This window comes from Suncus etruscus, chromosome 9, assembly GCF_024139225.1.
Source record: "Suncus etruscus isolate mSunEtr1 chromosome 9, mSunEtr1.pri.cur, whole genome shotgun sequence".
NCBI classification, from domain to species: Eukaryota; Metazoa; Chordata; class Mammalia; order Eulipotyphla; family Soricidae; genus Suncus; species Suncus etruscus.
In genome coordinates, this window is record NC_064856.1 from 17,763,895 (window position 1) to 17,790,041 (window position 26,147).

The 26,147-nt window shown below is 42.6% G+C and overlaps 1 protein-coding gene across 1 annotated transcript in view; it reads left to right on the forward strand.

The window, feature by feature from the left end:
* Nucleotides 1-26,147, forward strand: part of TRPC4AP (transient receptor potential cation channel subfamily C member 4 associated protein) — a 64,575-nt gene that overhangs the window by 19,868 nt on the left and 18,560 nt on the right. The window contains exons 6-8 of the mRNA XM_049779210.1: nucleotides 3,061-3,189; nucleotides 10,281-10,488; nucleotides 18,228-18,413. Coding sequence (XP_049635167.1) covers nucleotides 3,061-3,189; nucleotides 10,281-10,488; nucleotides 18,228-18,413 — 523 coding nt within the window. The remainder of the gene's footprint in view (nucleotides 1-3,060; nucleotides 3,190-10,280; nucleotides 10,489-18,227; nucleotides 18,414-26,147) is intronic.

A 26,147-nucleotide genomic window follows, 5' to 3' on the forward strand; every position in this document is an offset into this window, starting at 1 on the left:
AGGCTATTTTAAATTTTCTTATAGCAAAAGATTTGGAGAGGTGGGTGGGTGGGAATTCTTCCAAGCAATGTTTAGGGCCCACTCCCAGCAGTACTTGGCCAAGCATGCTGACAGTTCAGTGCTCAGAGCTTAAGGATGGAGTGTTGTTCAGATCCTGTGGTGCTGGGAGCCTCTAGGGCTCCATTTAGTGATGCAATGGAGGAGGTCACGTGGTGTGGGATTCAAACCAGGGTCTGCTACAAATAAGATGTGTGCTTTAAGCATTATCTCTCAGGCTTACTTTTCTTTTGGGTTAGTGGAGAAAAGAATCAGAAAGAGAGAGAACATGTGAAGGGACAGGGAGAAGAGGGAGAGAAGGAAAGAAAGTGGGGAGGAGGGTATAGGGATGGGGGTGTGAAGAGAATGAGAATCAGTCACAGGGCTGGAGTATAGGTTTTGACTCCAGGAACCCTGAGTTCTGCCTGAAGCAGCACATTTTCTTGAACACTGTCAGGTGTAGCCTAAAGCAAAATCAAATAATAAAAATATGGAGAAATAGGAGAAGTTTTTTTAGCAATCCTTTAAAGTTAGTATATAAGAAATATTACTAACGTCAATATTTGATTATTAAGATATTTTCTTTTTTTTTTTTTTTTTTTTTTTTTTTTTTGGTTTTTGGGCCACACCCTGTGACGCTCAGGGGTTACTCCTGGCTATGCGCTCAGAAGTTGCTCCGGCTTCTTGGGGGACCATATGGGACGCCGGGGGATCGAACCGCGGTCCGTCCTAGGTTAGCGCAGGCAAGGCAGGCACCTTACCTCCAGCGCCACCGCCCGGCCCCAGATATTTTCATTTTTGTACTAAGCTTTCTTTTTCTCTTTTTTTTCATTCTGTACTAAGCTTTCTTTTTTTTTTTTTTTTTGGTTTTTGGGCCACACCCGGTAACGCTCAGGGGTTACTCCTGGCTATGCGCTCAGAAGTCGCTCCTGGCTTGGGGGACCATATGGGACGCCGGGGGATCGAACCGCGGTCCGTCTCCTAGGCTAGCGCAGGTAAGGCAGGCACCTTACCTCCAGCGCCACCGCCCGGCCCCTGTACTAAGCTTTCAAAGACAATTGTGGGTTCTTGTTAGAGTCTATTTTGGATGGGGAATTTGGGGCCAAATCCTGCTGTGCTCATGGCTCACCCTTTGCCTGTGTTTAGGGTCCATTCCTGGCAATTCTCAAAAGACTGTATGTGATGTCAGGGACTAAATCGGGGTCAGCCACTTTTAAAACAGATATCTTATTCTGTACTTTATCTCTAGCTCTTCGTTTTTTTTTTGTTTGTTTGTTTGTTTTTGATTTGGGGTCACACTGGTGATACTCAGGAATTACTCCTGGCTGTCCTTGGGGATCATATGGGATGCCTTGGATCAAATCCAGGTTGATCATCTACAAAGCAAGCGACCTATCTGCTATATTATCTTGCCTTCCAGCTTCTTCTGCTTATTATTATTATTAATTTATTTATTTATGCTTGTTCCCTGTGTTTTTAATACATAAGGAACATCTCATTTCAACCCAGAGTCAGCAAAGACTGATAAAAATAAATAAATTGTTTAGGAAACGCGGTGTTGATCTCACAGCTCAGACCAGGAAGAAGTAGAACTTGTTGAAAAAAATTAAAAGACTAGGCTATGATTTTTTTCTTGGGCATTTCCACACAGTTAACAATTTTTTGTTTGTTTTTGGTGTTTTGGGGCCACACCTAATGACGATCAGGGGTTACTCCTGGCTATGTGCTCAGAAATCGCGTCTGGCTTAGGAGACCACATGGGACGCTGGGGAATCGAACCGAGGTCCATCCTAGGCTAGCGCACACAAGGCAGACAGACGCCTTACCGCTTGCACCACCACTCCAGCCCCGAATTTTATAGGTATTTCAGAGCACAGTTTTAGGAGTAACTCCTCAGTGTCACTGGGTGTGGCCCAAAAAGCAAAGAAAACTAAAATAGGGTTTGAGTATAATAATGATACATAATGTTGTGCATTGAAATCCCAGTAAAGCAGTTTGGTTTAATAGAGATTAGAGATAATAAATTTAGTGTAAAACGTCTAACTCTGCAGATCTGGTTGGATTCCAGGTTAGATGAGAACCAAGGACTTTAGCCATTGTAAACAACAGTGACTCTAGGGATCAGGCAGAAAATAAACGTTTCAAGTTGCCTGTTAGCAGTGGGGGCCTTACAAATCAAGACTAAATACATGTAAGCAGGTCCTGTATAAAGATATTTAAGTTTCAGTTATCAAAAGTGCTGTATACCAAATAAAACTCAGCCTGCTTGGATTGGGGAGATAGTACAACAGGTACAGTGGCTGAAGAGGTTTGATCCCTCACTTTGCATATGGTCCCTTAAGCATAACCCCTGAAGAGAGTCAGGAGTAAGTGCTGTACTTACTTTACTGAGCCCAAAACTACAAAATTGGCATACTGAATGCTAACTTGTAGCTCCAGAATTATATGCTAGATAGATATATTGGGTCAGGAAACTATGATTAGCCACAAATGTGACTCAGCAGTAGAATGTATAAGGTCCTAGATTTGTTTTCCTAGCATGACCCCCTCCCCAGAAAAAAAATGCATTTATATATAAAATAGTTTTGGGAGGGCCGGAGAGATAGCATGGAGGTAAGGTGTTTGCCTTTCATGCAGAAGGTGGTTCCAATCCCGGTATCCCATATGGTCCCCCAGCCTGCCAGGAGCGATTTCTGAGCATAGAGCCAGGAGTAACTCCTGAGCAATGAATGCCGGGTGTGACCCAAAAAATAACAAACAAAAAAATAGTTTTGGGAAGTTAAGATTTGCCTATTGTGTAGAATAAGGCAGCTTTCTAGTGTCTGCAAGAAATAGCATTTTCATAGACATGTACATTTGCGCACACTCTCTCCTCTCCCTGTCCCTCCCTCTCCCTCCTTCTCCCTCCTTCCCAGCATCTCAGGGTAATCTCTTCCTGTAGGAGTGGTAGAGGGATCTCTGTGCTCTATTTGGTGAGTGTAACATATACTACCTTTTTTGTCTTTTCTCTCTCCCTGTTTTTAGACTGAAGGAGTTACAAAGCGTCTGGCAGAAAAGAATGATTTTGTGATATTTCTTTTCACGCTAATGACAAGCAAAAAGACATTCTTACAAACAGCAACTCTCATTGAAGATATTTTGGGCGTTAAAAAGGTAAGTCAGATGACTAAATAGGAGAGGGTATCTCAAACAATTGAATAAGAAATTATGAAATCTGAGTAAGGTATGGAACTTGGGGGAGTGGCTTTGTGGGAGGAGAGGAGGGGCTGGCTATACCTGATGGTGCTTAGAGACTGCTCCTGGAAGGGCTAGGGGGACTGTGTGGGGGTAGAACAGGGATAGAACTGGGGTTGACTGTTAACCAAAAAAAAGTGTGGTAACCCCTGTACTATTATTATCACTCTGGTTTTGAAGCTCTTTTTCTTTTCTTTTCTTTTTGTTTTTTTTTTTTGTTTGTTTTTTGTTTTTTGTTTGTTTTTTGGGCCACACCCAGCAGTGCTCAGGGGCTACTTCTGGCTGTCTGCTCAGAAATAGCTCCTGGCAGGCACGGGGGACCATATGGGACACCGGGATTTGAACCAACCACCTTTGGTCCTGGATCGGCTGCTTGCAAGGCAAACACCGCTGTGCTATCTCTCCGGGCCCTCTTTTTATTTAATTTTGGGGCCACATCTAGCTCTGTGCTTGGGGTTACTCCCCATTCTGTACTTTGAAATCAGTCCTGCTCTTGGTCAGAGGTTATTCCCAGTGGAGCTCGGCAATCATGTGGTGTTGGAGATCAAACTGTGGTCAGCCCCATATAAGACAGGTGTCTTAACCCCTATACTATATCTCCAAATTATCTTGTGAAAATTTTGAGGGAGTGAGAGGGTGGTGCTAGGTGACCAGGTGGGCTTGAACCAGGGTAAATGCCTTACTTCAGTCTTCTCTCTAGCCCGAATTTGTTTTGTTTTATTTTGGGGCCACACCCAGCAATGCTCAGGGGAAACTCCTTGCTCAGTCTGCACTCAAGAATTACTCCTGATGGTGCTCAGGGGGACTATATGGGATGCCAGAAATTGAACCTGGGTTGACTGGGCAAATGCCCAACTCACTGTATCTATTGATGGGTTTTATATGACTAAAGAAAAATTACTGTATAATTTTAAATCAGTCTGATTAAAAAGAAATTCATGGGGGACAGTGGTTCGAATCCCAGCATTTCATATGGTCCCCCGAGCCTGCTGGGGGCGATGTCTGAGCGTAGAGTCAGATGTAGCCCCTGAGCGCTGCCGGGTGTGACTCAAAAACCAAAAAAAAAAAAAAAGAAAGAAAGAAATTGATGAATTCAGTTGACTTCATGAACTTAAATTCTAGTGTTACTCTACTAAAATCAGTTGCCCTGGGCTGCAGAGATAGCACAGCAGTGAAGCATTTGCCTTGCATGCAGCAGACCTAGGAGGGACTGGTTTGATTCCTGACATCCCATTTGGTCCCCCAGCCTGCTGGGGGTGATTTCTGAGTGCAGAGCCAGGAGTGACCCCTGAGTACTGCTGAGTGTAGCCCAACAACCAAACAATAAATAAAGTTGAAAAAAATAAGTAAAATCAATTGCCCTATTACTTATGCAAGATTCTTTCAGTATTCCTATATTACTGTATCCTTTGTGATTTTACTTTCTAACCACTTTCCATTTATTAAATCTGTCTCTTATTTTTAAATTAGTCTTCAACATTTAAAATTTAATTGATATCACACAAAACACAAAATTACAAGCACTGAAATCTTCCGCTCTAGTCATAAGATGAACATTCAAAGGGTCCAGAATACACCTTAAACAATAACAGCAATTGATTGAAATGAAAACACTGCCATCAAAGAACTCTGTGGACCCAGAAAAATCCATCCATAGACCTCTGCTAGACCATGTATTAGCCCTTTGGTGTAACCTCATGACTCTGGAGGTCACTTTCCTAATCCTTACACAGGGCTTCCACATTGGTTTCAGGTCGTTAGATTGCTTTCTCTTTCCAGTGCTATGTCTTTCACAGCTGCTATGACCGGGGAAAGAGCGTCATTGAGATCATAGCTTGTGTTTCCATCTTTTTGCTCCACTTCCTTAGGCCCTGCTTGTCCTTGAGACAAGTGGCCTATTGTGTACAGGAACAAATTGAAGATATGTGTATATCTCACAGCAACCCTTTGTAAATTTGATTTTAAAATAGCTTTGTTATTTTTTCCAGTGTGTGCTCTGGCCACTGTGTGAGAGGGAAGCAGGAGCTCCAGATTCTTGGCTTGGCAGAGGGCTACTTCCCCACAGACTTCCTGCCCCCTCCCTCTCTCTCCCCCTCTCCCTCTCCCTCTCCCTTTCTCTCTCTCTCTCTCCCTCTCTCTCTCCCTCTCTCTCTCTCTCCCTCTCTCTCTCCCTCTCTCCCTCTCTCCCTCTCTCCCTCTCTCCCTCCCTCCCTCCCTCCCTCCCTCCCTCCCTCCCTCCTCTCTCTCTCTCTCTTCCTCCTCTCTCTCTCTCTCTTCCTCCTCTCTCTCTCCCCCTTCTCCCTGCCTTCTCTGTCTGCCAAAGATGGTGATGTTCTGTATCCTGCAGATCTTGGTGTCATGTGAAGGGGGCATAGAAGAAAGTGGAGATCCAGCTGACAATCTGTGAAAAGGGACAGCGGGTAGGACTTTGCCTTGCACAGTGCCTAGGTTTAATCCCCAACATTCCATATGGTTCCCTAAGCACTGCCAGGAATGATTCCTGAGTGCAGAGCCAGGAATAAGCCTTGAGCATCATTACCTTATGCAGCTCACAAAACAATTGGTTTTGAAATTAAGAAAAAAAAAATTCTCACAAAAAGGCCAGCAAAGTAATGGGCAATGATACAAACAAGCATTTCACAACAGCTTAACACATGGTTCATAAATATACAATCAGATACTAATTAAGGACATGAAACTAGGGGCCAGAGAGATAGCATGGAGGTAAGGCATTTGCCTTGCATGCAGAAGGTCGGTAGTTCGAATCCTGGCATCCCATATGGTCCCCCAAGCCTGCCAGGAGCGATTTCTGAGCATAGAGCCAGGAGTAACCCCTGAGTGCTGCCTGGTGTGATCCCCCAAAAAAAGTAAAAAAAAATAAATAAAGGACATGAAACTAAAGACCATAGTTTTGGTGAGAATGTATGTCATTGGGAAAAGGTACATGCTTGTTTTGTTTTAGGCTATACCTGGAAATGCTTTGGTTACTCTGTACTCTGTACTTTGGGCTCTGTACTCAGGACACTCAAGGAGGTTTCAGGGGTCTTAGGGAATGCCAGGGATCAAACTTGGTCGGCTGTGTGCAAAGCAATCACTGCACTATCACTTGATTCCTTGTTGAAGCTTTTTTACCATCAGATTATCATCAGATCATCAGGTTATCAGAAAATTTATCTTTTTGATGTTTTTCATAATAGAACATGCATGTGTCCTGTGGCACGCCTCTGGAGATAAGCTGCACTGAGGGCTGAGGCATCACACCCATGGCTTGATGCTTTAATATCTGCCAAGGCACATTTGTAGGGAATTCAGTCCCAGAACTCTGATTCTTAGATTTGAAAATACTAAATTGAAGCTAAGAGGTTTGTGGAATAATTCAGTACGTCTATGAGCTGCCTTGATAAAATAATGGCAATGGTTTGAATAAGTTTGAGTGGTTGTTTTTTTTTGTTTTTTTTTTTTTTGGTTTTTTGGTTTTAGGATCACACCCAGCAGCACTCAGGGGTTACTTCTGGCTCTGCACTCAGAAATCGCTCCTGGCAGGCATGGGGGACCATATGGGATGCCAGGATTTGAACCATGGTCCATCCTGGATTGGCTGCGTGCAAGGCAAATGCCCTACCACTGTGTTATCTCTCCAGCCCCTGCATTATTTTTTATAACATTTTTAAGCACCATGATTACAAGCATGATTGTAGTTGGGTTTTAGTCATAAATAGAATACCCCCTTCATCAGTGCAACATTCCCACCACCAATGTCCCCCACCCCTACCCAGAAATTGCATTTTTTGTTCTTGGGCACTGTCTCAGAAAACATGCTTCAAGAAACAATGCAGAGGCCCGGAGAGATAGCACAGTGGTGTTTGCTCTGCAAGCAGCCGATCCAGGACCAAAGGTGGTTGGTTCGAATCCCGGTGTCCCATATGGTCCCCTGTGCCTGCCAGGAGCTATTTCTGAGCAGACAGCCAGGAGTGACCCCTGAGCACTGCTGGGTGTGGCCCAAAAACCGAAGGGGAAAAAAAAACAATGCAAAAGGGCCGGAGCAATAGCACAGTGGTAGGGTGTTTGCCTTGCACGTGACTGACCCAGGATGGACCTCAGTTTGATCCCCAGCATGCCATAAGGTCCCCTGAGCCAGGAGCAATTTCTGAGCGTATAGCCAGGAGTAACCCCTAAGTGTCACCAGATGTGGCCCAAAAACAAAAAAAGTGCAAAAAAGCTGAAACAGTCTGTGATCCATCAATAGGAACATGGATAAATGATAAATGTTGTCTTTTCAAATAATGTGAAATTACAAAGTAGTGGAAATGAATGAATTTTTCTATTGCCTGGCCAAATCATATAAACTGATAGAAATTCATTTTAGGGCCCGGAGAGATAGCACAGTGGCGTTTGCCTTGCAAGCAGCCGTTCCAGGACCAAAGGTGGTTGGTTCGAATCCCGGTGTCCCATATGGTCCCCCGTGCCTGCCAGGAGCTATTTCTGAGCAGACAGCCAGGAGTAACCCCTGAGCACCACAGGGTATGGCCCAAAAACCAAAAAAAAAAAAAAAAAATTCATTTTAGAAAACTGTATGTTATACCATTTTTATAAAACAAAGATTCCATTTATGCATATGATCATCTCAAACCACGTACAGCAGAATACTATTACCTATTAGGATAGTGGTCTTCTCTTTCGTTTGGTTTTTAGGCCATGTCTGGTATATTCAAGAGTTATTCCTGACTGTACTCAAGGATTACTCCTGACAGAGTGGGATTCTGGGGAATAAAACTGAGTTGGCTGTGTGCAAAGCAAGCACCCTACCTCTTCAGCATCAATAGTGGTATCTTCTGGTTGTCTCTTCTGGTTGAGACATGGAAATGTAACAGGAGAGACATGTTACGTTATGGTTTATAGCTGTTATATGTATGCACTTGTTATGGTTTATACATGCTACGTGTATGTGCTATTATAGCTAATTAAATTATGATACATTGGAATCTGAGGGGTTTCAAGTCAATATTAATAGTATTTTAAGAGTAGGGGAGATGGGCCAGAAGGTTAGTGAGTTTGCTTTAGAAATGTGGTTCGGATCTGGCATCTACTTTGTTCCCCAAGCACTGTTTGACACAAGATTGACAACCCAAGCAGCAACAAACAGGAGTAGTTCCTTACTACTCCCGGTTGTGCTTCCCTACCAAAAGCAAACACTTATTGGGGAGGGAGGAGGGAGGTGAAGAAGCTGCTCCTAAATGACTTTCACCGTAAACTGTCCTTCTTTCGTTCATCCCCAAATGTAGAAAGGAGTTCACACAGGCTTTAGAATTGTTGGTATGTTCAGGGCATACTATGCCCTCCTTAACAGTTTTGAGAATAAGACAATCCCCTCCCTCAAGGCACAATCACTTTTGTGGTGTGGCAGGGTTAGGGTATGAATGGGATCATACCTAGCTGTGATCAGGGCTAACTCCTGACTCTTTTATCACTCCTGGAGGGACTTGGAGGTTCATATGGGGAATCAGCTATCAAATCCAGATCGACTGCATGCAAGCATATAAGTACACATACTACATACATACCTACAATACAATACCCTCCCTACAATACTGTATCTCCAGCCCCAAAGATCAAATTCTTAATTCAAAAATGAATGAATAAGGGGCTGGAGAGATAGTATAATGGAAAAGGCTCTTGCTTTGTACAAGACCTACCTGGGCTTGATCCCTGGCAGACATGTCCCTTGAACACTGACAGGACTGATTCTTGAGCACAGGCCAGAGTAAGTCCTCAGTATAGTGATGGGGCCCTCAAATCAATAACAACAAAAAGTGATATTGCTGGAACTGAAATGATAGTACAGTTAGTTGGTAGGGCACTTGCCTTGCACGTGTCAAACCTAGGTTCAATACCTGGTAGCCATATAATCCTGAGCCCCACCAGAAGTGATCAGTGAGTGCAGAGCCAAGAGTAACCCCTGAACACCACTGGATGTGACCTACCCCCCCACCCCAAATGACAAGGGACTTAGTTCCCCACATGGGATCTTTCCTTTCCTACTACTATTCCTATTTCTCCTCCAATAAACTTTCAATTTTCCAAAAATAAATGGGGGGACTATACATAGCTGTTTTCAGGGCTTACTCCTGGTGGGCTTGGGGAACCTTATGGGGTGCCAGGGATTGAACCTGGGCTGGTTGTTTGCAAGGCAAGCACCCTATCACTCTACTATCTCTCCAGTTTCTACTTTTTTTTTTTTTTTTAATCACCCAGCAATGCCCAAGGGTTACTCTTGGCTCTGCTCTAAGGAATTACTCCTGGTAGTCCTTGGGGACCATAAGGGATGCCTAGGATCAAACCCAGCTCAGCCATGTGCAAGGCAAGTGCCCTTACCCAGTAGACTATCTCTTTAGTCCCTATTTTATTTTTTAAAAAGTTTTCTTGCTCTTGGCCAACTGTGGTTCATTTCCTAGCTCTGGACATGATTCCCCTCATTCCTGGCTTGAGTGATCGTTGAGCACAGCCATGTGAGGCCTTGAAACCCAAAAGAAAAAAGAAAATATGGCAAGAATAACAAATTTTGGATGATAAAACTAGAGTGGAGACTTTTTAAAATTTTACTAATAGATAAAATTGGAGATTACAGTAGGTAAGGCTCTTGCCTTGCTACAACTGACCAAGGTTTGATCCCCAGCACATACTTGGTTCCCCAAGCTCTATCAGGAGCCAATCCTGAGCACCATCCAATGTGGCCACCCCACCAAAAACCAAACAAAACAAAAAACCAACCAGTAAAATGAACCGTATGAGCTAAGCTAGAGAATAAAAACAGTGCCCAAAGAGTTTAATATTTAGACTATTAAGGGATTTCATGACTTAATTAAAGTTGCACAGTTACAAATTTCAGAACTGGAATTTGAATTTACGTGGTCTAGCTGCTAAGCTTCATTCTTAAAAGAATTCAGAAGAGGGTCATATCCTATCTTGAACAAACGAAGCCATGGGGTTTGTTTGCTTTTTATTTTCTCTAGGAAATGATACGACTAGATGAAGTCCCCAACCTGAGTTCCTTAGTATCCAATTTCGATCAGCAGCAGCTTGCCAATTTCTGCCGGATTCTGGCTGTCACCATTTCAGAGATGGATACAGGGAATGATGACAAACATACACTTCTTGCCAAAAATGCTCAACAGAAGAAGAGCTTGAGCTTGGGGCCTTCTGCAGCTGAAATCAACCAAGGTAAAGTTTTCTCATTTAAAGGTCAAAAATTGAAGATTATAACTCATACCTCTTCTTAAATCATCTAACTCTTTCAGTAGCTCTGGAGAGTTCTGGAGAGCTACTGGAATAATCACTGGGTGTAATAAGAGTTTGTCTAATTTGTCTCTGTGCATCCTTTTATTCTTTCGGGGAGTCAAGTTCACAACAGATTTTAAATGATTCAGAACCATTATTAAAATTCCAGGTACAAGCACCTCTTAATCCACCAAGCCTGTTTTCTTTTCCCCCCTGGCTTTGCACTCAGAAATTATTTCTGGTAGTCTCTGGGGACACTATGGGATGACAGATATCAAACCTGGGTTGGCTTCATGCAAGGCAAATGCCCTACTGGCTATGCTATTGCTCTGGCCCCCAAGCCGTTTCTTTAATTATATAAATAAATGTACATGAATATATAAGAGCATATAATGCATACAGAATGTCATACATTGTGACATTGTTATAACTAGATTGGAAACGACCTTAATGTTCATACTATTATAAGAGACTAGAGCTTACTGTCACTTTAGCCAGAGACAACTTTATTTATAGAATACTTGGAAAATCATACAACTTTTGAGAAAATAATGCAGGAAATCTCTAGTAGCAAAATAATCTCAAGATAGGTTAAAAAAAAGTCCTATAGTATGTTAATTTTCTGTTTTTAAGATATGAGTAAGGGAGTGAGATAAAATAGGTTTGTTCACTCATGCAATCTTGTGCGTAAGGAATATGAGTCATATACAAGAATCTTAAGCTTACATGGTGGGGCAATTGGGCAAAATAGCGCTTTTCAGCTCTTTTCACTGGCCAAATAGGGAAAATAGGAGAAATCGTTCGTGGATCAGCTGACAGCTAAGGCAGAAACAATGTAGTAGTATCTTATTATCAAGGTAATATTTTATTTGTTCAATCCAATTTTGAAAAATTACAATTGTTAGTCACTGTGGCATCTGCTTCTGCTTAGGCCTGCTTAGTGATTGAAAGGAAATTTTTGTTCTGTGGATTAACACTCTGAGGTAGGTGACTGACAGTAGCAGAAATGAGACATCTTTGTGTTAGCCTTTGATTTTTGTACCATGTGAACATACTGTTTGCATTTTAGCAAGTACTATTCTAACTTCTCTGTGCTGCCATGCTTTACATATTCTTTGATTTTATTGATATATTTTTTATTGTTTTATTTTTTTTGATTTTTGGGTCATACCCGGCAGCGCTCAGAAGTTGCTCCTGGTTCTACACTCAGAAATCGCTCCTGGCAGGCTCAGGGGACCATATGGGATGCCGGGATTCGAACCACTTACCTTCTGCATGCAAGGCAAATGCTTTACCTCCACGCTATCTCTCCAGCCCCTGATTTATTTTTTTATTTTGGGCCACACCCAGCGATACTCAAGCCTTACTCCTGACTTTGCACTCAGGGATCACTCATGGCAGTGCTCAGGGGCCCATATGGGGTACTGGGTATCAAATCCAAGTCAATTAAGTGCAAGGCAAGTGTCCTATTGCTATATTACTGCTCGGGCCCCATGTTCTTTGGCTTTTAAAATCATGTGAATTTATTATTTCATCTACCCTACCATATTGCTTTTTGGTAGCTAAGGACATGTTGATAAAGTATTGCTATTATGCAGATTTGGGGGGCACACCCAACAATTCTCAGGGGTTACTCTTAGCTCTGCACTCACAGATCACTTCTGCTCCAGGGACCAGATGGGATGCATGAAATCAAGGCAAAATCCCTACCTGCTGTACCTCCAGTCCAGCTTACGAAGATTTTAAGAAAATTAGGTATAAATCTCCTATTTCATAATTGACTTAAAACATCATATTTTAAAAATTAACAGAATAGAAATATTGTTGATACAAAACCATCAGAGTGCCTAAAATTTAAAAGCAATTAAACATTCTTTAACATAGGATTAATAAAATAACCAAGCCAAATTAATACAAAATTTATCATTGGAAAGCATCTTGAGTGGCCATAGAGATAGTTCAATGGCCTGGGATCTCTGCTTTGCATGCTGGAGCCCCAGGCTCAAGCCCCAATACCAGATGGCTCTCTAAGAACTGCCTCATGTAGCCCTAAGATCACATTTTCACAGAAAAGAGCATTGAGCAGGTCTGCCCTTCTAGCAGCTACTTGGATGCTGCTTGGAAAATAAGCCTGTTTTATTCTGAAGCCCAGTGACTGGGAATGAAGAAAACCAAGCTAGCTCACAGAGTTGCTAAGCACTGCCCACTACCCTCCTCTCTCTCATTCCTGACTAGAGCTCCTTTGTAATCTCTGCTGGTGTCCTAACTCAGTTTGAACACTAAATGGAGATAGGAGTATCCTTTCTATGTCTCAGTTGCATATAAAAACAGAAGCATATGAACTGGCTGGACCCTAATTTGGTAGTTTCTCTCCAGGCCTGTTTCCTTCCTGTACCATAGAGCTGAGACCTTTCTCACTCTATGTAGGATTATTTCCCCTTGCCTCCCTCTTCCTTTGTTAGAACTGTTGAGTTCTCATTTTGTTAATCATTAATGAGGCATTTTTTAAAAATGTGAATTTGATAATATCAATTATGCTTCAAAGCTAGTTGGACATATACTTACACACACGAACAAAAGTCCACACATGTTAAGTTTCTGGGTGGCAAATATTTGGCAAACTGCTTTACCTATGAGTGATTTTATTTAATCCTCCAAGCAGCATGATAAAGTAGAGATTAGGGGACTGGAGTGTGGTAGGGCACTTGCATTGGACATAGATCAACTGAATTCAGTTCCTGAGACCTTATATGGTCTCTTGCCAGGAGTGATCCTTGAGAACAGAGCCAGGAGATTAAGCCCCGAGGACAGCCAAGTGTGGCTAACCCCCCACCCCAAAAGTAGACATCAGTATTTCCATTATATAATGTAGGACCCTAAAGATCAGGAAAATTCAGTATTGGTGATGTGTGTGCTACATAACCTTAATCTTTTAGTTTACCATGAAAAGAATTTGTTCTTTCCCACCAATGCTGGTTGAGATAGTACAGAGTTAATGGTATTTGTCTTGCATTTCACTGACCCTAGTTTCAAACCCCATTAACACATGATCCCTTAAACATCACCAGAGGTCACTCCTGTGCACTATCAGTAATAATCTCTGAGTAGAGGTATTTTGGGGGGATGTGGCCCAAAAACTTAAAATAAAAATAAATCAGTGAAACCATCACTACCCTTATCCTTGGGGGTTAGGGTATTCTAATCAGTTGGTTCTTTACTTAACTGACAGTTAATCCAAGACTACATTGTTTTGTTTTGTTTTTTTATTTTTAATTATGAGAAAAATGATGCAAAGAGGATAGGTAAAGTTACAGTGAAAGGACAATCGCCCATAAATAGAATTCTCAGAAGAAATCCCCTTGCTGATGCCTAAATATTGAACTTACAGTCAAAGAACATTAAGAAAAATAAGGCAGAACCCATTTACAATTACTTTGTCCACAAGTCCCCAGATTGTAGTACATTATAACATTTCTTAGCAGTACACAAAGCAACCTAAGGCCATGAGATTTATGTGACTCCTTAAACATTGAAGGCATAGTATTTTTTTATATTTTCATGCGCATACATATTAGTTTAAGTTAACATCAAAAGTTTAAGAGGTTTTTTTTAAGGGTTAGTCAAAAGGGCACAGTAAAAACGGTGGCAAATATTGTTTGCATAGGCCCACCAAAATATGGGGGACATGGAAAGGAAAAGCCTTGGTCTAAATACAAGGAAACCCCTACCCCTAAAGTTTCCTGGCATAAGACCAACTCTAGGCTCTAGGCAAACTAGTTTATTTAATCCAAGTCTGTAGTGCCAATACAGTTTTATTTTTTACGCAGTCCTATTGTTAGCATCAGGTTTCTGTATTAAAGATCCTGGAATCTGCACATCCTACATTGAAGTCAGGCTGGTGTGGAGTATCCTCTAGTTTCACCTCACAATTTTTTTTTTTTTTTTTTTTTTTGGTTTTTGGGCCACACCCGTTTGACGCTCAGGGGTTACTCCTGGCTATGTGCTCAGAAATCGCCCCTGGCTTGGGGGGACCATATGGGACGCCGGGGGATCGAACCGCGGTCCTTCCTTGGCTAGCGCTTGCAAGGCAGACACCTTACCTCCAGCGCCACCTACCCGGCCCCTCACCTCACAATTAAGGGGCAATACAGAAAGCTCTGTCCAGTAAGCAGGTCATTGTTGTTGTTAAGTCTTCTCAGTGTTAAGGGAAGTCTTTTTTGAGTAGGTCGATGTCAGAGCAGCGGTAGGGTCTTCCCTGGTAGAGGATTGCCTCCAGGTGAGGTCGATGTCAGAGCAGCGGTAGGGTCTTCCCTGGTAGAGGATTGCCTCCAGGTGATGTTATAGACAACCTTGGATGTTTCGTAGATGCAAGACTACATTGTTTTAAGAAAAATTTTAAGTATCGGTAAAATATTTATGTTTGCATTTATACATATATATATCATGGCTAGAGAATATTTTTTCCCTGCCAAGGACCATTTGGATTTTTTTTTTTTTTTTTTTTTTTTTTTTGGTTTTTGGGCCACACCTGTTTGACGCTCAGGGGTCACTCCTGCCTACACGCTCAGAAATTGCTCCTGGCTTAGGGCGACCATATGGGACCCAGGGATCAAACTGCGGTCCTTCCTTGGCTAGCGCTTGCAAGGCAGACACCTTACCTCTAGCGCCACCTTCCCGGCCCCCCATTTGGATATTTTTAACATAATTTTGCAGGCCATATAAAATAATCAACTTAAAAGTTAGCTTGCTTGGGGGTAGAGAGATAGTACAGAAGGCAGGGTGCTTGCCTTGTGCTCACTCATTCGACCATTCGACCCATGTTTGATCTCTGACCCCCCATAGTTTCCCTGAACCCCACCAGCGTATCCCTGTGTGCAGAAAGCCAGGAATAAGCCCTGAGTATTGCTGGGTGTGATCCTTCCCTAGCAAAAGAAAATGGATTTTCATTTTAATGTAGTTTTTTATCCTTAAAAATATGAGATAAAATATTTTATAGTCATTCACAAAATTGTAGAGGATGGAAGAGGCCAAGATTATTTGCTGAGATCTTGTGCTAGACTGGATTTATGACTTTATGTAATTATTTCTTTTAATTTCTTTTTTTTTTCTTTTAATTTTTTTCCCTTTGGTTTTGGGGTCTCACCTGGTGGCAGTGCTCAGGGATTACTCCTGGCTCTGCGCTCAGAAATCGCTCCTGGCAGGCATAGGGGACCATATGGGATGCGGGGATTCGAACCACCCTCTGTCATGGGTCAGCTGTGTGCAAGGCAAACGCCCTACTGCTGTGTTATCTCTCTAGCCCCTTAATTATTTTTAAAGAATTTTCTTTAATGTTATTCTTTTGAATAATCAGCTTACTCCTGGTTCTGTATTTTTTTTTTTTTTTTTTTTGGTTTTTGGGCCACACCCGGCAGTGCTCAGGGGTCACTCCTGGCTGTCTGCTCAGAAATAGCTCCTGGCAGGCACGGGGGACCATATGGGACACCGGGATTCGAACCAACCACCTTTGGTCCTGGATCGGCTGCTTGCAAGGCAAACGCCGCTGTGCTATCTCTCCGGGCCCTGGTTCTGTATTTTTTACTCAGATTACTCCTAGCACCACTTGAGGAGCCATATGGGATGTTAAGGTTCAACCTGGCTTGGGCACATGTAAGGCAAGTGCTCTACCCACTGTACTATCACTCTGGCCTCTTCTCTTGAGTTTTACTTGTATTTTTTCATTATGGAAACTTCATACATATATAAAAGCAAAGATGTGGGGCCTGAGTGATAGTATAACAGAGTTAGAGCCTTGCCACTTGAGTCCCATCTCCTACCCTAAGTGCCTGGTTGTTTTTTTTGTTTGTTTGTTTGTTTGCTTTTTGGGTCACACCCAGCATCGCTCAGGGGTTATTCCTGACTCTACTCAGAAATCGCTCCTGGCAGGCTTGGGGGACCATATGGGATGCCGGAATTCGAACCACTATCCTTCTGCATGCAAGGCAAACACACTTACCTCCATGCTATCTCTCCGGCCCCTAAGTGCCTGTTTTTAACAAAGTGAAGATTTAAGAATCTCAAGGAAAATTGGCTTAAACTGATAGTGTTTAACTGGTAAAAGGAAATTGGCACTCTGATGATGGGTGTGGTGTTGAAATGATAGATCCAAGAAAAGAATGAGTAACTGTATGGTAAATCTAGGTTTCTCAATAAAAATGGTTTAAAAAAAAACAAAGACCTAGGGGCCAGAGCAATAGTGTGCCTTGCACATGGCTGACCTGGGTTCAATCCCCGTCACCCATATGGTTCTGTGAGCCTGCCAGGAGTGATTTCTGAGTACAGAGCCAGGAATAACTCCTGAGTGCCACTGGGTATGGCCCCAGAACCAAAAACAAAATAAAACAAAATAAAAAATGACCCAGAGTCAGAGAAATAGTAATATGTAGGCTGCAATCGTGTTTTATGCCCAGCATTCCCTGAACACTCTCAAGTGTATCTCTCAGTGCAGAGCCAGGAACCTCTGACATTGCCAGGTATGATCCAAAACTAAAAACAGAAACGTCAACAACAAAACCCTGCCTGAACCTATAGACAGTGTTGTACGGTTTAGTATTTTGATGGTGGTTGTGATACAGGAACATTGTACAACAAAGGGATAAACGTTAACACTATTGTCCATGATATTATAATAATAATACATAGATAATAAAAAGTTTTCAGCCTACCTCGGAGAAGCAAATGATAGGCTTTAATGTACAATAATTTATTGTACTCTAAATTAAAACACAATAGTGTTTCAAATAATTTACCCTTTTCTCTGGCAAGTAAACTAAACCAATTTTGTTTTGTTTTGTTTTTGTTTTTTGGGCCACACCCGGTGGTGCTCAGGGGTTACTCCTGGCTGTCTGCTCAGAAATAGCTCCTGGCAGGCACGGGGGACCATATGGGACACTGGGATTCCAACCAACCACCTTAGGTTCTGGATCGGCTGCTTGCAAGGCAAGCACCGCTGTGCTATCTCTCCGGGCCCCTGAACCAATTTTTGACCCACATTATATATGTATCATCACTTTTTATACCTTATGTGTATTCCATTGGTTAGATATATCATATTAACATTATACTATTAATGGGCACTCAGTTAACCCCACCATTTTGCTCTTATGGAAATAACATCAGTGAACATCTTCATAAGAATATCTTTGCTGGGGCTGCATGATAACACAGTGGTAGGGTATTTGCCTTGCATGCAGCCAATCCTAGTTTGTTCCCCAGTATCCCATATATTTCCCCACACCTGCCAGAAGTAATTTCTGAGTGGAGAGCCAGGAGTAAACCCTTGAGTACTGCTGGTTATGAAACCAAAACAGAAAAACACAAAAGAATATCTTTTGCTATTTGTTTATTGCCTTAGGGTCAGTTAATTGAAATGGACCTTCTGACTCCAGGATAGATTGCATAAAGGTTGTTCTTGTTTATATCGTAGCCTAGACCTAGAGGATATGAGAGTGTGTTTCTCTGCACCTGCTAAAATGAATATGTTTCTGTAACTTTAATACTATTTACATTGGCTTGACATTTTATTTTATAGGAAGTTCTGGTTGGTTGCAGTTTGGCCCTGCCAGGCCAGGCAGGAGCTGACTGTTTGTTGAGGGCTTTAGAGCTGGTCTCCTTTTGAAAATTCCCTTTTCTCTCTTTGGCAGCGGCCCTTCTCAGCATCCCTGGCTTTGTTGAGCGGCTTTGCAAACTGGCAACTCGCAAGGTATCAGAGTCAACGGGCACTGCCAGTTTCCTTCAGGAGTTGGAGGAGTGGTACACATGGCTCGACAACGCTTTGGTGCTTGAAGCTCTGATGCGTGTGGCTAATGAGGAGTCTGAGCACAATCAAGGTACCTGGAGCGGGTCTCCTGAGAGGAGGGAAGCTTTCCTTTGGGTTTCTGGACAGAAGTCTGTTTTATCGCATTACATTGTCACCTGTGAGCTGTAGTTATTCTTGACCTCTTACCCAAGGATGATTTTTCTTTTCTTTTCTTTTCTTTTCTTTTCTTTTCTTTTCTTTTCTTTTCTTTTCTTTTCTTTTCTTTTCTTTTCCTTTTCTTTTCTTTTCTTTTCTTTTCTTTTTTCTCTTTCTTTCTTTCTTTCTTTCTTTCTTTCTTTCTTTCTTTCTTTCTTTCTTTCTTTCTTTCTTTCTTTCTTTCTTTCTTTCTTTCTTTCTTTCTTTCTTTCTTTCTTTCTTTCTTTCTTTCTTTCTCTCTTTCTTTCTCTCTCTCTCTTTCTCTCCCTCCCTCCCTCCTTCCCTCCCTCCCTCCCTCCCTCCCTCCCTCCCTCCCTCCCTCCCTCCCTCCCTCCTTCCTTCCTTCCTTCCTTCCTTCCTTCCTTCCTTCCTTCCTTCCTTCCTTCCTTCCTTCCTTCCTTCCTTCCTTCCTTCCTTCCTTCCTAAGTTTGCTTAAAGTAGAATTTCCCTTACAATAGCCGTTATAAATCACAATGGCAAAACTCTTTGGGGCCTGGGCTGGAGAGATGGTACAATAGGTAGGATGTTTGCCTTGCACCAGGCTGACTTGGGCTCCATCTCTGGCACCCCATGTAGTCACAAATTCATCAGGAGTAGATTCCTGATTGCAGAACCAGGAGTAGGCACTGAGCACCACCATGTATGGATCTCCCCTACTCCACAAATAAAAAGACTCTTTTGGGCCAGGTGTGGTTCTGTTGGCCCCTAAACAGTACCCCACACCCCTGCTCCATCCAGCCTCACTGGGAGCACACCCTGAACTCCTTCCAAAAGGAGAAGCATTAGTTGTCAAATCTGATAACTAACATAAGTAATTAAAGTATTGTGAGAAATCAGGGTGACTTCTTCCTTTTCCTTCTACACAATTCTTTCTTCTTTTCCTCCTGTTCTGCTGAGTAAATTGCTTTTAGTCAATAGTCCATGAAGGACACTGGTTAATTTTGAGTCAGGTTCTCCATCCTGGTGCCTATTACTATAGGATGGAGTTAGATTATACAATGCAGAGATTAGCACATGCAGATATAGGGCGGGGGAGTGTTCTGTTTTAGGATAGAAGTATGCAGAGCCCTGTGGACTTGTTCCCTCTAGAAATATAAACAAAATCAGTACAAATCATCCATATGAAATATTTCTTTTTTTTTTTTTTTGGTAGGCTAGAGGTCCTTTTTTGATTTTTTATTCTTTTGTTTTCCTTATTTTTAGTTTACTTTTTGAAATTTTATCTGAGGCACTGTGATTAAAATACTATTAATGATGATAGCTTTGTGCACATAGCATTCCCACACCACACCCTCCACCAATCTGTCCACTTACCTCCGCCGTTATCTCAGTGTGAAGAAAACGTTTCTTAAAGTCCTTCTGAAACTCAGCAAGAACAATTAGATTCTGAAATTCTGTCTTCTCTGGGCTTCCTTCTTCCCTTGTACCAAATAAAAAGTTTGATTTCCTCTACAGTTGAAGAAGCTAAATTCTATTTTTTTAATAAATTCAATTGAATCACCATGAGATACACAGTTACAAAGTTACTTGTAATTGAGTTTCAGTCATACAATGTCCAACACCCATCCATTCACCAGTGTACATTTCCTGACACCAGTGTCTCCAATTTCCTTCTCTTTCCCCTGCCTGTCTCTGTGGAAGACATTCTACATATTCTCTCTCTCTCTCTCTCTCTCTCTCTCTCTCTCTCTCTCTCTCTCTCTCTCCTTCTCTCTCTCTCTCTCTCCTTCTCTCTCTCTCTCTCTCTCTCTCTCTCTCTCTCTCTCTCCCTCCCTCCCTCCCTACTGTCTCCTTCCTTTCCTTCCTCCCTCTCCCCCTCTCTCCCTCTCTCTCCCTCTCTCTCCCTCTTTTTCTCCCCTGAAGGGGTATCAAACATACCACTTCACCTCCTTTCATCACCCTGTTCTAGTCCAGAGTGATTATTTCCAACTATCATTGTCATAATTGTCATAGTGGTCCCTTCTCTATCCCAACTGCACTTCCCCACTATTTGTAGCAAGGTTTCCTTTCTTCCTTCCTTCCAACCTGATCAAGATAGAATTGTTATATGACATTGTATACATTTTTTATTTGTTTATTTTTGGGCCACACTTGGTGGCACTCAGGCATTACTCTCGCCTCTGCCCTCAGAAATCGCTCCTGATGACTCAGGGGACCATATGGGATGCCAGGGATTGAATCTGGGTGGGCTGCGTGAAAGGCAAATGCCCTACCCATTGTGATATATTCCAGCCCCCATTGTATACACTTAAAATGTGCAATCAATCAGAGCTTTTTCAAAATGATTAATTAGCACTGTAGAATTAGCCAACAATGGGAGAGCTATTTAAGTGGTGCTCAGGTTTTAAGGCCACTCTGGCAGGTACCTGGCCCGGCTGAGCTGTCCTGATGCTATTCCAGTACCAGGAGGTGGTGCTGCTCTATTGCTGGAACTACTAGGGCCATCCAGGAGTGCTTGAACTATCTTTTTTTTTTTTGGGGGGGGGGGGGAGCTACACCCGGCAGTGCTCAGGGGTTACTCCTGGCTATGCGCTCAGAAATAGCTCCTGGTAGGCTCAGGGGACCATATGGGATGCTGGGATCTAAACCACCGTCCTTCTGCATGCAAGGCAAATGCTCTACCTCCATGCCATCTCTCCAGCCCCTGAACTATCATTTTTTATGATAAAAAACATGTAAGGTTTTTCTCTTTGGCACATTCAAATATATGATACAGTATCTTCTATAATACCCAGGCTGTGTAATTGTCTTTTGGATTGCTTTTGTTTGGTTTTGTTTTACATTGCTGGGAATGGAAACCCATTCTTTCAAGCATGAGGCATGTGCTCTCCAAAGGAACTACATTCCTGCCTACCTGACCCTGCCGTCACCCTGACCCAGGCTATGCTATTGGCCAAGAATTCTGCTGCACCTGTTGTTCTTGCCCTAGTTCACATGTTAGATAGAGGTTTCTAGTAGGATCATTTAGCTGAGAAGCAGAGGTTACCAACCCTTTTCAGAGAAGTGACAGTGAGACTTGTACAAGTAAGAACTGTAGATAATTGAAGCCTTACTAAGGACAGTATCAGAGAGAATGTGGACTTGGGTGCTAATTAAAGGATCCATTCATAATTGAGAACATAAAGTTAAACCATCAAATTCAACAGAGAGAAACAGGGAGAAAGAGTTAAGAACCTCTTGCAAGTTACAACAGACCTCAGTCTCAGAAACTAACAGTGCCTGAATTTAATTGAATCCGATTTTGGAACAGTGTATGCCTCAAGGTATTGTCAAAAACTGGAGAGCAGTCAGCCACCACCAATTAGTGGAGCTAATTGACTGCTGGATTTAATACCAGTTGAAGCAGAGAAATCAGGAAAAGCACCTCTGGGACCCTTGTTTAAAGCACTGTCATTCAGAGACACTGCATATAACCTAAGGCTACTCTTCCCATGAGACCTCTAAGTCCTTGAAGAAACTAGCTGGGTTCTCAAAGAAAGGAAGCTGGTAGGTTAATAAACACAACTGGCCTTGATGGGGATCAGTATCAGAGTTGCTACAGTATTTACCTAATCTAGGGTTGTTGGTTTTTTGTTTTGTTTTTGACCAGTTTTTGTTTTTGTTTTGGCTGTGTTCAGGGGATACTCTGGCAGTGCTTGGGAACCATATGGGATGCCGGGGATCAACCCTGTTTAACCATATGCAAGGCAAACTCTTTATCCTCTGTACTATCACTCTGGCTCCAAAATGTCTAGTTTTTAAGAAAAATTATCTGTCATACAAAGAAAGGGAAACTCTTAACACATACAAAGGCATCAACAGGCAACAAAATTGAGAAAGCTCTTTTTTTTTTTTTTGGTTTTTGGGCCACACCCGGTAACGCTCAGGGGTTACTCCTGGCTATGTGCTCAGAAGTTGCTCCTGGCTTGGGGGACCATATGGGACACCGGGGGATCGAACCGCGGTCCGTCCAAGGCTAGCGCAGGCAAGGCAGGCATCTTACCTTTAGCGCCACCGCCCGGCCCGAGAAAGCTCTTTATTAAAAAGCTGTTACAGGTATCTTCAAAAGACCAAAAGGAAACTGCTTTAAAAATTGAAGAAATCGGGGCCAGAGAGATAGCATGGAAGTAGGGCATTTGCCTTGCATGCAGAAGGATGGTGGTTTGAATCCCGGCATCCCATATGGTCCCCCGAGCCTGCCAGGAGTTATTTCTAAGCGTAGAGCCAGGAGGAACCCCTGAGTGCTGCTGGGTGTGACCCAAAAACCAAAAAAAAAAAAAAAAGTGAAGGAATCATCACACCACAGGTCCAAGCATTGAACTGTCCAACATCTGAGAAACTAGAAAAACACAGATACGGTATACTCTAAAATTTACATTCACACATCATAATAAAAAAATCTAAGACAAAAATCTTGAAAATAGCAAGAGAAAAATATATTCAGGAGTATCCCTAATAAGATTAACAGCTGACTTATCAGATATGAGGGATATAAATAACACATTCAGTATTTTGAAAGAAACAAAAATCAAATAAGAATATTTATCCAGCAAAATATTCCTTTAATGGCACTGGCGAGGTAATGCAGTGGGGAGGGCACTTGCCTTGTACATGGCTGACCCAGGTTCAGTCCCAGGTGCTGCTAATGGTTTCCCAAAGCCCACCAGCAGGTATAGTTTCAAAACATGCCTCCCCCAAATTCATTCAACAGTTAAGGTGAGAGCTAGGGAAGGGTGATAGTTCAATGGTCTGGTGCCCATGTTTTGCATTAGGAGCTCTGGGTTCAAGTTCAAGCATCAGACTTCACCGATGTGATCCCAAAGCCCTTCAGGGAAAAAAAAATGAAATAAAAGCATCGCTAGATAAATATGTAGAGAAATGTTTTTTCAGTAGAAATCTTGCCTTATGAGAAATATCAGGGGAAGTTCTTTAAGCTGAAAGCAAGTGATATCAATTGGTCATTTAAATCCAGTAGCAATAGTACAGCGGGTAGGTTGCATTCTCATGCATGTGGCCAATATAAATTCAATCTTCAGTACCCACTATCGCCAAGCCCACTAGGAATAAGCTCTGAGCACCACTAGGTGTGGCCCCAAAACAACAAAAATGAAATTTCCGTTTAAATCCACTTGAAAGAACAAATGTCATCAATAAAGGCATTTCAAAATAATAGTGGGAGATGTGGCCCAGAGGTAGAGAGACCCAGGCTTCAATGCTTGGCACCATATACATACATAAAAGACAAAATGAGTGATCAAAGTCAAAAAAAATAAAATGAAGGGGCCGAAGTGGTGGCGTAAGTGGTAGGGCATCTGCCTTGCACGTGCTAACCTAGGACGAACTGCGGTTCGATCCCCTGGCACGAGGCTGACCTAAGACAGACTGCGGTTCGATTCCCCAGCATCCCATATGGCCCCCCAAGATAGAAGCGATTTCTGAGTGCAGAGCCAGGAGTAACCTGAGTAACCCCTGAGCATCACCGGGTGTGGCCCAAAAACCAAAAAAAAAAAAACAAAAAAAAATAACTAAATTTAAAAAGATAGCCTAGTTGAAATGGACAGCTTACCAAAAAAAAACAAAAGGATACAAACTAGTGCAAGTAACTATTGAAAGGTAAAAAGCAGAGACAAACCTATGTGAATTCTTTGGTGAATTTTGCCAACCTTTAGAGAATTAATACCAAAGCTTCATAGATTCTTCCATATAATGGAGGAGGAAGCACTTCCCAGTTCATTTTGTAAAACCCAAACCAAATAGATATCGCAATGAAATTGCAGATCAATATTTCTTATAAATATAGATAAAGGAATTCTCAACAGAGCGATCAGAGCTACAGTACAGGGCTTGGGTGCTTGCGACCTACCCAGGTTGGATTCCCCTGCACCCCATAAGGGTCCTCTGAGCCCACCAGGACTGATCCTGAACATTAAGTCAGGAATCAGCCCTGAATACTCCCAGGTGGCTCAAAAAAATAAGAAGAAAAAGAAAAATTCTTTTTTTTTTTTTTTTTGGTTTTTGGGCCACACCCGTTTGACGCTCAGGGGTTACTCCTGGCTATGAGCTCAGAAATCGCCCCTGGCTTGGGGAGACCATATGGGACGCCGGGGGATCGAACCGCGGTCTGTCCTACGCTAGCGCTTGTAAGGCAGACACCTTACCTCTAGCGCCACCTTCCCAGCCCCCAAAAGAAAAATTCTTAACAGAATACTAGCATATATAGCAGCACTCAAAGATTATATAACCAGCCTGACCAAAGTGGGTTTAGAAAACCAAATAAATTTTTTCATTAATGAGTTCATGACCTGAAAATTGATTAGCAATAGAAAAAAGATCTAAGGCTACATGATTATTTCAATAGATGCAGAAGACATCTATGAATAACATTGAGAAAATCCAGTACCTTCATTAAAAAAAAATAAAACCTCTAGGAATGGAAGAGAACTTCAACTTCCTCAGGCCACTTAAAAGCATCTACAAAAACCAACAGAGAGCTTTTGGTCCCCAAACCTACCAGGAATGATTTCTGAGCTCTACCAGGTGTGGCCAATAAACAAAACAAAACAAAATAAAAAAGTGATCAGAGATGGAGTGTTTCTTTAACAACTGACCCAAAACAAAACAAGACAAAAACCCAAAAAGCAAACCCATAATTATAAACTTCATAACAGAAGACAAAATCTTTTTCCCACTAAGATTAAAACAAGACAAGGAAGTCAGGGCCAGCCGATCCAGAACCTAAGGTGGTTGGTTCGAATCCAGGCTTCCCATATGGTCCCCCCGTGCCTGCCAGGAGCTATTTCTGATCAGATAGCCAGGAGTAACCCTTGAGCATTGCTGGGTGTGGCCCAACCCCCCCCCCCCCAAAGACAAGGAAGTCAACTCTTTTTTTTTTTTTTTTTTTTGGTTTTTGGGCCACACCTGGTAACGCTCAGGGGTTACTCCTGGCTATGTGCTCAGAAGTTGCTCCTGGCTTGGGGGACCATATGGGACACGGGGGGGATCGAACCGCGGTCCGTCCAAGGCTAGCACAGGCAAGGCAGGCACCTTACCTTTAGCGCCACCGCCCGGCCCCAGGAAGTCAACTCTTGCCATCTCTGTTAGAGGTTCTGACTAGGGAGTTAGGTATGAAAAAAACAGATGCTGGGGCTGAAGAGATAGCACAGCAGTAGGGTGTTGCCTTGCACGAGGCTGCCCAGGATCAGGAGTGATTTCCGAGCACATAACCAGGAGTAACTCCTGAGTGTCACCAGGTGTGGCCCAAAAAAAAACCAACAAAAAAACTCCCAAAAAACAGATGCTGTCCAGATAAGGAAGAAGTAAAATTATACCTATTTATATATGAAATGATCTTGTATATAGAAAAATAATGTGATCCACAAAAATGCCATTTAACTAGTAAATGAATTCAACCAATCGGGATATCAGATCAATATGCCAAGAAGATAAAAAGAAAAATGAAGGGGCCGGGTAGGTGGCGCTGGAGGCTGGAGGTAAGGTGTCTGCCTTGCAAGCGCTAGCCAAGGAAGGACCGTGGTTCGATCCCCCGGCGTCCCATATGGTCCCTCCAAGCCAGGGGCGATTTCTGAGCACATAGCCAGGAGTAACCCCTGAGCGTCAAACGGGTGTGGCC